Here is a 13,648-nt window from a genome sequence, read left to right on the forward strand (position 1 = left end):
CTGACGAAGCGATTTCCCTCTGACGCAATGACGAAAAATCGCTGCCCTAGCAGCGATTTGGTAAAAAAAAATTATTTTTTATTTTTTTATTAAAAATCGCTGCCACGACAGCGATTTTAAGTCAGAAATTATTTTTTTTTCCTTACACATCGCTGCAGGAGCAGCGTTTTTCATGCCTAGTGCTATTATTTTCATGCCTATTGTTAATTATTAATAATATAAAAATGATAAACAAGACCGACAGTATATTCAATAAAATTGTTGAAGCATGAAGAAAATTGAATTATATATCATAAATAATAATAAAAAAATATTAATTTTTTTTTAAAAAAACTTTTTTTAAAAAATTCTTAACCATTTTGAAGAAAAAAGGATTTTTTTTTTTTTGAGAAAATCGTTGCTATTTTGAAGAAAAAAAGATTTTTTTTTTTGAGAAAGCAGCGATTTTTGTATTTTTAACGTACGACAACTTTTGTCAAAAGAAAATTGCTCTTGACAGAGCAGTTTTGCCCTTTTGGTTAAATTTTTTTTTGATTTGCCATTTTAGTTTTTTGAAAGTAAAAAGTTGTCCTTTTGGCTCCGAACTCAACATTTGTCGTCCAAGTCGGAATTGCAGAATTCATAGCATCAAAAACATTATTTTTTCTTGGATCAGTTTCATGTCCCACTTCATAGCCTCCTAATATCCGACAATACAATATGTTTCGATAATACATCTTGAAAGCTTTTATTATCCGAGCATCACAAGATTGAATCTCAAAACACTCTATAAATTAATAATTATTAGTTTATCAATTGAATAATACCTCTACAAAATAATAATATTTCACGGTCCCAACTATATTAATTTATTGAGATTTTACTGTACTTAGCTTCTATAATGGCAACTAAAAAAGATTAGACAACTCTCCCCTAAAAGCACCAACACTCCAAAAGAAGTATGTACCACCCTCTTCGGCGTTTTAATGGAGAAGAAAAGGATGAATGGCATGTATTTTGCATACATGAAGGGAGAGAGAGAATAGAAGCTGCAATGGTAGTTTTTCAGTGGTGTGATAGTGGATGAAGGAAAGAACAAAGAAAGGAAGTAGGTAGAAAAAAGATTTCAAGTGGTAAATACAAGTGTCGACCACGTGCATTGCACTATTAAACACAATACAGTACGGGAGCTTTAGAATAGTTTTAGGAGGTAACAGGACCTTCGTAAAATATAAGTGTGTAACTTTAGAATACACGATCTATAAAGAAACACTAAATTAACACAAACACTCATTTAAATAGAACCTTCTAGTAATGGTAACATTTTCATGCTATCCATACATATTACCCCATGGAATAGTGCAAGGCCCCAACACCAAGCTACAAGATGCAGCAAACAATCAGGTTTCGGGGTGTACAATAAATGCAAGACATGTAGGGTTGAGGCATATTTGAAGCTTTGCCAAGAGCATTTCATGAAAGAATTATATGCATGTCCTTTCACTTTGGTTCGAGCTGGGAAAACTAAGATCCTATTTCCAGAACTCGTAGGATTTTTACATGTGTTTCCATGCATAAAGATACAGGCAATAATATGGTATGAACTCTAGCAAAATTCGAAGGATGGGCATACACTAAAAACAGCTTCCATTCACCATGGAAACCTGCAGAGCTGTGTTTTCACGAGTTCTCAGTTTGTTTATTTCCACAAACAAGGCATGTATAGAAGATAGTTTGCCCTTCATCAGCAGATCTAATCTGTTCAGAGAAGCCAAAAAGTGTTAGAATAGGATAACATGAAAGGCTAAGCAGTAAAAGGCAAAGATCCGGGAAGAATATGAACAAATGCAAAGAAAGATTTACCTGTCTGGCTATGTATGACATGCCTAAATGCTGACAACCTTTACATTTTGCATTATAATCCTGTAAACCATAAGAACAGACATTTTAACAAAAGAGCGTGTGAACACAACGAATGTTATTGAATACTGCAAACTGTACTAAGTACTAACCATTTGCTTTAGTTCCTTCTCTTCTTCAAGATCATCAAATGAAGATATGCCCAATTCCCTTTTAATAGCCTACAAAAACAACAAATATATGCTCAGAAAAGACACGTTAGCACAACAATGACAAATAACATAGACAAGCTTCCTGCCATCCAGAATAATTCCCATGGCATTAGTCAAAATACTCTAAAGTCTAATATATTTGCTCTATGTATTTTGCATTCTTTCCCGTCCTACTAATATTTCCCATTCTCCATTTTCACCATTTTTCTTTCTTCTATATCAGATCAAAATTTATTCTTAATCCAGGCAATGATAGAGGAAGGCTACTTGGTGTATGGACACAATTTCGTTGACAAAAGCACAATTTTCTAATATATTAAACCATTAAATACAACATAATCCGTAGAAAAATGAGCTTATTTGAGTGAGAAAAGAGATCCGGAGGTGATGGCATATGTAAAACACCTCCATAACAGTTATGGATGCAAGCACGATAACCATGTTGGAGTTTTTCTAATTCATTTTTTTTTTGAAAAGTAACCATTCGTCTAAGATTAGCCCGGTCACCCCTTCCCCACACCCCCAACTGAAATAGGCTACAAATACCTTCAATGTTGTTCTTTTATAACAGGGTGAATTCTTAAAATAAGAGATAGGGTGAACTAACACAATCTGCACTTCTGACTTCTTATAAGGTAAGACTTTCCGAACATAGCAACAATGCCCATGCTTAAATCACAAACTAGTTGGAGTCAGCTATGTAATTCCTCAGCATCAATTATACTCCCACATATGACAGCTCAAATACAACTACCCAAATAAGTTGAAGTCTGCTACATGAATTCTCATTTTGTCGTTTAAGCTCGTATCATAATAAATAAAGTAAAAGTGAAAAATACGTTAAAATATATAATAATGATAAGGATAATAATAAAAGTTCCATACGAGTCTAAAAACCTATCCACAACTATTAGCTATCACCTATATGGACCTTTTTCTTCCATTGTGCTCTATCTTTAGCTAAGTCTATATTGATACAAAGCAATTGCAAGTCTTTCGAGCCCACTTCCTTCCATTTAATTTTAGGTCTACCCGGTCCCCTTATAACATCTTCACTTACCATTGTTCCACACCTACCGGTGCATCTATAGGTCGACGCAGACCATGTCCAACTCATCTCAAGCGAGCTTCTCGCATTTTATCCTTAATATTTGCTACTTGCACCTTCAAAGAATGAGGTCATTTCTAATCTTAACTAATCTGGTATCACCGCACATCCATCTAGCATCCACATCTCAACAACACTCATCTTGTGGATATGTTAGACTTTAGCAGCCCAACATTCACTATCATATAACATAACTAGTTTTATAGTTGTTCTATAGACTTACCTTTCACTTTGGTAGGTATCAGTGTATCACTATCACATAACACCCGGTAGCACTTCTCCATTTCAACCATCCAGTTTTTAATCCTATGACTAACATCTTCATCTATAATTCTATTCTCTTAGAAAAACGAGCCTATATATCTAAATTATTTACATTTTGGCACTGCAATCCCATCTAGTCTCACCTTAATTTCTCTCCTCTCATGCTGCCATTGGGAAAATATGCAAATACACTCCTGATCTGCTAGCAATTATTCAGCAGGTGAACTCTGAAACCTCCTTCCTCTAACAACGCTTTTACAATTTAAGGGCTCTCCATCAGTTTCCAGGGAATTCAATGCCGTTAAATGAGTAAGAATGCCAAGAAACTAGAAGAGTAGTAATGCTATGTAGCTTGTCATTCACTACTAACTGCTAATGCAGAACACATGTTAAATGATCCATTCCTCAAACTGGAGTAGCATGAATTTATTTAGCAAGAGTCCAAAACCATTACTATTACTAGGATGCAAAATGAGTTTGCATGAGCTGAAACTGGACATCTTAAACCAACACTGAGGAAATGACCATCCTAGCAAAAGAATTGACTGGTCCCAGTAACAAGCACTCAAAACTCAAATCAACTCTCTTTTTTTAAATAAGGACTCAAATGACAAATCAACTCTCAGTAGTACAATCACCAATGTACCCACAGAAACCCAGAAAATGAAATGCTAAAGTTTAGAACTACAACTAGAATATATATGGAAATGGAAAGGCCGAAGCAACTTGGATCCTAATGGGCATTCCTCATAACTTTGAACCAGCTTTTGCCAATCTACAGGGGACTTTTTTTTATAAGTAATTAATGTTTTTATAAATTTATTTACTAAGCCAGTGCATCAGGCATAATTACAGGTTGTGCAATCCTTCTTTTATGTCTAAGCATTTCATCAACATAATGTTCGATAACCAGATAACACCAAAAAAACTAACAAAAAATACATCTCTGTTTAAGAAAACATGTTTAGTACTACAAAAAAACTATACAATATTACAAGCTTAAGCAACAATAATTGAAGGAAAGAATATGGGAAACAACTCTTAGAGAAAACATCATGAGATAGAAGGCAAGTTACGTGTACCCAAATTATTTATACAAATTGAAGTGACTCAAGTAGAGGGGAAGAACAAGGGACACGAGAACATTGTAGCAAAGACTATGAAATAGGAGGCGGCAAGAAGAGCAGATGCCTTCTTAGACAACAGAAAGTCAAGCTAGTGAGTAAGTTGATCATTCTTTTTACACATTTTCTTTTAACTTTTGGATGATTTTCTAGTTTTTTCTGGATGACCAAGGTGTCCGTGCCAGCTTTCGCGCACCTCGACTAATTCCATGGATACCTGTCACCTCCCACCTCCCACTTTTGGATGATTTTCTTAGGAGTTCGGCTTAAAACTTTGGGTAGGTATTATAGACAGGGCACAGGCACGTGATTAATGTTACTTTGCTAACATTGACCCAAAAAGTAATCTGAATCACTTGGCACCTGGTGAGTAGAGGTTAAATACAAACTAAAAAAGAGATTCTGATGGGTAAATTATTACAAGTAATACTTGAAGGCAGTTTTCCGTATCCTCACACAGACAAGCACCGTTCTTGTCAAAACTTTTAACTTAAACTACTGTTGGTGGAGATGATCAGACAATCAATTCCACATCATACTACCCCTTAACATCAAATGGAATACTTGAACTACTACATGGCTATGCTTAGTATGATATGGACTTTCCACTATATGCCTTTTTAGTTGCGTAGAACTTATTTCTGATGAAAAGAAAAAGACAGAATAAACATTTCCTGAACTCTAAACACCAGAATATCATTGGATTAAAAACTTTTCAAACAGTTTCTTTAGCGACTTTTGTATTACATTCAGCTTTCTCATTCCCAACTCAATACATGCATTAATTAAAGCTCAATACATGCACTAATTAAAGCATACCTCAGCAGAAACGGTATACTGTATCTCGTTTCCAGCAATCTCTAGAAAAATCAAACAAGAGAAACAATTGTTGTCAACAAAAGAATATTTAATTCCAGTGAAAAGAAACAGAAGACATAAGATGAGTCAGTGTTTTGGATGACAAACATACAATGAGTCAATCTCACAAATTCTTCATTTTGAAGAAATAGACAGATGATTCATTATCATTATGAAAGCATTATTGTGTCTTTCAATCGATCATGGCAAACTAACCTTAAATTTTACAATTAGTCACTATATTAGCGGGTAACAACTTGTAGGCACATGTACCAGCTGCAATAGAAAACAAAAAGAACCTTGGGCAAGCCATTTTTACCCTAAAGGTATCAACTTCATTGTACTGGCCTCTCTAAGACACCCTCAAATCACAGAGAAATAACATGCTTTTTACTAGTACCAAAGAGATGCCTGAGTGGATGAGGTCTAAGAGTAAAATAATGGAGCACCCAGGTTCTGACCTACACTACAACACTCGGTATAAGCCCATCTACTCCATCCATGTTGGACGTGTATACTTGACACCTATTTATTGTGGGATGGAACAAGCTTTCAATGGAATTAGGCAAGGTGTGGCATAACCTGATCCACACACCACAGTCCATTTGGTTGATTTACATGGTAAGAAGGGAGTTTAATTGAATTCCCTTGCAGAAAATTTTCAGTTTTTACAGAAGTAAAAAACATGATTAAAAATATGTGTGACTGGGTGTATATATGCTATTTAACACCCTTGATACAAGAAACATCTGTAGCGTGAGGATTAAGAGGATTAGCACTGCTTCTTTGCCTCTTTACTCTTCTTCAACAAACTATGGCAGCCCCTGCCACTGTCAATTAAAATATGCTATTAACAATTTCTCAGGTTTGATATACAGTGCTTCTTTTCCTCATAGTGAAGGACATAAAAGATCTAGGGTGTGTTTGGGTTGGTAAAAAAAAATTGAAAACATTTTCTCTAGGAAAATGACTAATCTAATGGAAGTAAGGGAAACAAGTTCCATAAATAGCATTTCACATTGATACATTGATTGCATCCTCCCCACCCAACACACCTCATATCCACCCTTACCCCTATAGCCCCCATCCCCACCACCCCCGCCTCTCATAATATTTGCCTAGATTATATACAAGTACTTTTAGAATATCATGTTTTGTTTACCTACATAACACAAGAAAATAACTAAGACACCAACTTATTTTCCTAAACAATAATAATTCAAGAATACATTTTTCGTCATACCGAACACACCCTTACTCTAACATCAATGTCTAGTCACAGTTTGACAGTGCCATGCCCCAAGTATGGACTAACTAAGCAAATAAAACACCTCATATCCACCCTCCCCCCTACAGCCCCCATCCCCACCACACCCGCATCTCACAATACATTTGTCTAGATAATACACAAATACTTTCAGAACAACATGTTTAGTTCACCTACATAACACAAGATAACAACTAAGAAACCAACTTATTTTCCTAAAAATAAAATAAAATCAAGAATACATTTTTCGTCATACCGAACACTAAAATCAATGTCTAGCCACAGTTTGCCAGTGTCATGCCTTCAAACATGGACTAACTAAGCAAATAAAACATGGGCAAGAAAGTTAAAAACAAGGCATATGCTACATTTACTCAACCAATTAACATGTTAGAGCAAGAATTTGCAGTAAAACGCTTCAGAACTGCTTCAATTACAGAGACAAGTAAAGTTTAAGAAAAAGATTGAACCTTTGACACGCTTCTTGAATTTGCATAAGGGACATCGAGCATACTTGGGTGAATCAAAAGCAAGCATTGTTCCACACATTTCACAGAACATAAAATCTCTTTGTCGACAGTATGCCATCTCTCTCTATACAGATTTTCAACAACTGGCTGAAGAATTAAGCTTCTTTTAGAGCAATTCAGTTCAGTTGAGGCGTTTTCAGGGTTTAGGGTTTATCTTCCTCTTTTCCTTTCTTTCATCTTCAATATAATACTCAATATTTGTATTTATATTAGGGAGACGTTTGATTATGAAAATTTTTAATTTTTTTTGGAAGCTTTTGGAAAAACAAATTTTGAAATCTAATTTAAAGTTGAATTTTAAAATTTAAAAAATAATAAAAAGTGTTTTCATATGAAATCTCGATTTGCATTCACAGTCAAACACCATTTTAATTTTTAAATAATTCAATTTTTGTTCAAATCTCAATATGAAATATGTCCAAATGCGCACTAATTAAATGAAAAAAATAACCAAAGTCCCATACGACTTTTGATAAATTACATTATGATACTATGTATTATTCAACTACTCATTAAGGACCCATTTAGGGCTTATTGTAAGTAACTCATTATTTTTAAATATTGAAAGAAACTAAGTGTTGAAACTAATTATATAAATAAATAGTTGTGTTTAAATAAAAATACATATAAAAAGCAAAAGTGTGCATAGATCAATTTAATCATCTTATAAACTTAGTCGAACATTATTACATCATGAAAATTTTACACAAATATTAGTTTGCATAATGTTTCCTTTTTCGATTAAAAATATCAAGTGTTTATTTTTTTTTAAAAACCATGAGGCATATTCACAATTAAACTAAATATATGATCACAAAATTTTAGAAAAAGATTAAAATTACAAGGTAAATGTTCCTATATACTTATTCTTATGGATTTAAGTGGACAAACATTTTTGTTGAAAACATTTATTCAATAAAAGAGAGAATAAATATTTTTTTGAAATATGTATCTTCCGAACTTCTTAAAAAGGAAATGACTATATAATATGTCGAACTTCATATTTAAAATCAAACACATAGCATGAGTATGACCCTAAGGGTCGTTTGGTTTGAATAAAAGTTATGATGAGATTGGTTATGCTGAGATTGGTTTTTATTGACGGTTTGGATTGTTGTATTAAAACTAATATGCATGACATATTTTTTAAGAATAAGTTGTTTGTTTACAAAAATACCCTTCATCTTATTTAGGCTTTTTATATATATTTTTTATGGAGCTTTATTTATTCAAATAAATTACGTGAATATGTTTAAATTTGTATTTCATATGAATTGAAATAGGCCAGTGGGAAGCCTCTCCTCTTCACTATCATAAGTAAAATATTAATTAAAAACAAATCAATCATAATTTGAAGTAAAAACTGTATCAAAATAACTAAAAATATTGGATCAAAACTCCAAAAATGTTTCAAGAAAACAACAATAAAGTGACCAAAATACACCAAGCCAGCTGCAAAAACTGCATTAAAACAGCTAAAACTGGACAAAATTTGCATAAAAATAACCACAAAAATTGAACCAAATCTGAATTCAGACAGCAGCAAAAAATCCACCAAATTAGTAACAAAAACCGCATTAAAACGTCTATTAAGACTTGAAAAAAAAATAACAGCAAAAACTCCAAAAAATTGACCAAAATTGCACTAAAACACTTGCCAAAACTAGAGCAAGCAACTATAAATTTGTGTTAAGATAATTTCTTATTGAGTGTTTGATTTGTTGTATTAAAACAATATATATTGCATAAATTTTAAGAACAAGTTGTTTGTTTACAAAATTACCCTTCGTTTTATTTAGTTAATATTTTCTTTGCAAACTTTAATTATTTATTTTTAAAAATAATATATTTATTTTATTTAGCTTAAATATTTTTGTTTATGCATTCTCATGGTAAGTACCATATGTATTTAAAAATATAACTTTTTTCTTATTTAGCTTAAAAATAGAATTTCCCTCTTTAAGTTTTATTAAAGTGAAAGAAGATTTATGGGAAATCAAATTATAAATAAACATAAGAATTAGTCAAATAAATTCATAAATAAAAATTATATTTATATAGTGTAATTTTTGAATAGAAAAATATAAATAATTATCCTAAAAATAAGAAGTAATGAATATCAGTATACATGATATTAAAAATAATGTAAATATACATAAATGTGAAAAATGATGTATACAAAGGGTTTAAAGGGATATAGTTGTCATTTTCCTATTCTATCCTGGGATAAATTATCCCGGGATTACTATACCACCAAATGGAAGGGATAACTTATTTCGGTACTAATTCCTAATCATGGGATAAGTTATCCCAAGCTTTCCAACCAAACAAGGAAATAAAGAGTACTTAAAATTTATCCCAGGATTAACTCTCCCTATCCATACTTACCCTTCTTATGAGGTATATCTTAGTAAAACTTATTAGTACAATATAATTATTTAAAAAAATATATGTGTATTCATTTGAAATTTTAAGAAGAAGATAAGATACATATTTTTGTTAGAAAAATTATTTTCACCTTTGATTCAAAAAAGGGTAAATAACTAAACATTCTTGAAATATGTATCGTTCAAACTTAATAAATAGAAAACTAAACACAAATAACTTTTTAACAACAAGATGAGTATTAACTATTAGCAACTATTTTGTTGCGCTTTAAACACGTAAAATATTTGTAGTTTTATCTAATTATAAGATATTGTTATATACAGATTTTAGTTTTATTTTAGTTCGTTTGCTCATTTTAAAATTATTTTAAATTTACTTAGTTGGATGAAATTTTATTTGTGTAGAGTTTTCATTTTTTTCATTATATAAAATGAATAATTTTTTTTTAGAGATTCCATCATAATATTTAAGAGCTTAGAAAGATAAAATAATTTTGTCAAATACCTACAAATTTCAATCATCATATTAAGTGATTTTGTCACAATTCAATTCGACATGATTAACACCCACACTAACACTCAAAGAAACAAACCATATCTTACCAACTAAACAGTGACATAATCAATTCATCTAACATGTTTATAAGCATTAAAGATATGAAATAAGAGTTACAAAATTATAAATAAAATAGAGTGCAGAATCTAATTGTTATATTTCTCCAAATTCGAAAGTTATCGCAATCTCTAAAAGTAGTCAAAAATTAAACAAGTAAAACAATGTCCGAAAAGAAATAGACATCAATCATCAATAAGGTATGTGATAGCCTAGCTAGGAATAGCTCCCCTTAGATCAATCAACTAGCTGTGCTAGACACAAGGTCGCATAAAAGACTCCGGATCAAAGAAAAGTAAAGGAGAAACATCAATACAAACACTATGTACTGGTAGACATTATAAGCCAACTCAATTTAGTAACATATATATATACTAGATAATTTAAGGTCCGTGATACGGGACCAATATAATTTCACATATTTTGTTGAAAAAATTACATAAATTCACAACTTAAGATATCATAATCCCCTCTCGGATATATTCTTATTCCCTCTCGGATACATCCATTCCCTCTCGGATCATAGATATCCCCTCTTGGATACATCCCTCCCATGAAGTAATATATATCATTAGTAATGTATCAGACAACAAAGGAATGTATTCGAGATTTTTGTAATTGAGAAAACATTTGGGATAGGGTGTAATTAGCCTCTAAATATATGAGATTTCTATACTTTATACTATTTTTTTTTACAGTAAACAACTTCAATATATTACTTAATAATCTTTTTCAAATGTTCATACGACATAAATGCGTCGTTACAACCCAAACTGAGAAAGTTAAATTCCAAAAAATTCTATGCAGCAAGGAAATAGAGAATTGCTTAGATTATGAGTTAAAACATTTCGCATTCGCGGAATATATAAAATGTTGATATCTTTGAAAAAGTTCATCGATCTTCATATATTTTCGCAAGTGGTATCTATTTTCTACAATGTTATCATCTTGTTTTTGTAATATTTGCACCATAAGTTTTGCATCTGATAAAATACTAATCATTGATCACCAATTCGTAAAGATCGATTCAAAGCCTTTCAAATCTCTATTGCTTCAACTTAAATATAATGTGTTTGTAGTTTACTTTGTCGGTAAATTTTGTGATACATTTCATTATTGTCTTCGATAATAGAAATACTTCTATTTATTTTGGTTTTAACATTGAAAGTAGTTATTAAAAACTTGATTTCTAACTTCCACAACAATAAAAACAATCATGAAAACAAATTTATTTCTATATACAATAACAATTATCATAATATTATATTCTAAATATTGAAAGTATTTATTAAAATATTGATTTCTAACTCCACAAAAATAAAAACAATCATGAAAGCACTTTTATTTCTATATACGATAACAATTGACATAATGTTATATTCTAAATTACATTAATAATTTGTTTTGATAATACACTCTAAATATCATGCCGTAAAAGAAAACTTTGAATCTTACCCCCACAAAATAACCAATATACTTGTTTTTCTTTTTCAAGTTATTATTTATTTTTTAGTTTTTTTCTTCCTCTATAATTCTCATGCCCTTTTCTATTGACATTTTCATTTTTTGTTTTTTCTTTAATTTTTAACTACTCATTTTTCTTTAGTTTGTATTTTAATATTCCTTAGAATTTGAATATTAATTTTTTTTTCTTGTCAAATTTTCCCTGTTAAATGGTTTATCATATTTGATATTAAGAAAATATTCTATATAGAAATGAAAATTTTATATTTTTTAATCTTTTGATGAATACATTATCAAATCATTAATTTCTTGATAGTCAAACATTGTTCATTCTTTTAGTCACGTAATTTTATATTTGTTCAAATTAATTAAAAAATATTGATACGTCATTTTAAAGATTATTTTAATAATCAAGATACGAATTTAGTGGTCATATTATGTAACATAATATTAAAAATATGTTTACGCAATAACCCTTTAAAGTATTTTTAGAAACAAAATATTAACTATTCAAACACATTTTATTTTAAATTAGTTCAAAATTCTTTCAAAAACATGTCAAAACAAGCTTAGCATTTATTGTTGTTTGTAAAAAGTTAATTAATAGAAACTCTTCATTTTAACACAATTATAAAAATATTTTTATGGGCTAATTTTAAAAGTAAAGACATGTATGGATTCTTTTAGATTTTCATTTTGGTCATTAATTATACAATTATTTATTTCGCCCTTAAATAATATTAAAATTACTAAAATGCCATTGTTTAATAGATATTTTTGGTTTAATGAAATTTCATACTACAAAAAAAAAATAAAAAAAATCTATACAATACTCCCTCCGTCCCTTTTTAGTTGTCCACTTTAGAAATGGCACACAGATTAAGGCAACAATGATTAGCGCAGTGAAGTTACAATTTTACCTTTATGACAACTTGTCACTTCAAAATTACAACCACTTCTTTGAATTCAAGTGAAATAAATTGGAGGGAAACAACATACACTTTTACAATTTTCAAGAAGTATAAATAAGGGTATAATAGAAAAAAATTTATTGTCTTTTCTTGATTTGTCAAAATGGACAACTAAATAGGGACAACCAAAAAAGGAAATATGGACAAGTAAATAGGGACGGAGGGAGTATGTGATTGAAAATGTGGGTCCATATTAAATGTCGCATTATTAGGATACACATGACATTTAAGAAAAGACATTTGATTGTATTGTCATTATAAATCTATTACCACTTTTTTGATGCCATAACATAAAAACAAACATTCTAGAATATTTATGAAATGACAAATTTGCCCTTGGTCGTCCTCAACTTGGCTCTTCTATATAATAGATAATAGAAATACTCCCTCCGTCCCTTTTTAGTTGTCCACTTTAGAAATGACACACAGATTAAGACAACAATTATTAGCACAGTGAAATTACAATTTTACCCTTATGACAACTTTTCACTTCAAAATTACAACCACTTATTTGAATTAAAGTGAAATAAATTGGAGGGAAACAACATANTCCCCTTAGATCAATCAACTAGCTGTGCTAGACACAAGGTCGCATAAAAGACTCTGGATCAAAGAAAAGTAAAGGAGAAACATCAATACAAACACTATGTACTGATAGACATTATAAGCCAACTCAATTTAGTAATATATATATATATATATATATATATAGAGGTAGACATGTACCACAATACGTAATCAATAACTCAACAATACGAGTAGTCAACATCAACATGACAAACAACCTCATTCTGACATATCAATGTCAAACCATCACTAGACATCTAAGGCACCAAAAACATATATCGAAGTTATCACAAAACTCTGCAATTAATAAGCAGTGACACACAGTCATGGAATTATATCCACATTGATTCACAACTTTATAGCTTTGGTATCTCATCAGTCTCATCTATCACTCACAGTCACTTATCTCTACACACATGCTAACTCTTTTTTCTTCTGTATCAT

General features: G+C 30.7%; 1 protein-coding gene across 1 annotated transcript; it reads right to left on the reverse strand.

Moving 5' to 3' along the window:
* Positions 1–1,414: 1,414 nt before the first annotated feature.
* LOC125855251 (uncharacterized) lies at positions 1,415–7,362 on the reverse strand. The gene is made up of 5 exons (XM_049534955.1): positions 7,143–7,362; positions 5,367–5,407; positions 1,992–2,060; positions 1,843–1,902; positions 1,415–1,737 (listed from the first exon to the last, which is right to left on the reverse strand). Exons 1-5 carry the CDS (start codon positions 7,258–7,260, stop codon positions 1,660–1,662), a joined length of 366 nt encoding a protein of 121 aa, XP_049390912.1. The 5' UTR covers positions 7,261–7,362; the 3' UTR covers positions 1,415–1,659.
* Positions 7,363–13,648: the final 6,286 nt, after the last annotated feature.

The sequence above is a fragment of the Solanum stenotomum genome, chromosome 2 (genome assembly GCF_019186545.1).
Source record: "Solanum stenotomum isolate F172 chromosome 2, ASM1918654v1, whole genome shotgun sequence".
NCBI classification, from domain to species: domain Eukaryota; kingdom Viridiplantae; phylum Streptophyta; class Magnoliopsida; order Solanales; family Solanaceae; genus Solanum; species Solanum stenotomum.

Coding starts and splice junctions, on each gene's coding strand:
- LOC125855251 (XM_049534955.1), bottom strand. CDS start 7,260: ATGGCATACTGTCGACAAAGAGATTTTATGTTCTGTGAAATGTGTGGA. Junction 1,903..1,991: donor AGAAGGAACTAAAGCAAATG/GTTAGTACTTAG, acceptor TATGGTTTACAG/GATTATAATGCAAAATGTAA. Junction 1,738..1,842: donor TGTCATACATAGCCAGACAG/GTAAATCTTTCT, acceptor TTCTCTGAACAG/ATTAGATCTGCTGATGAAGG.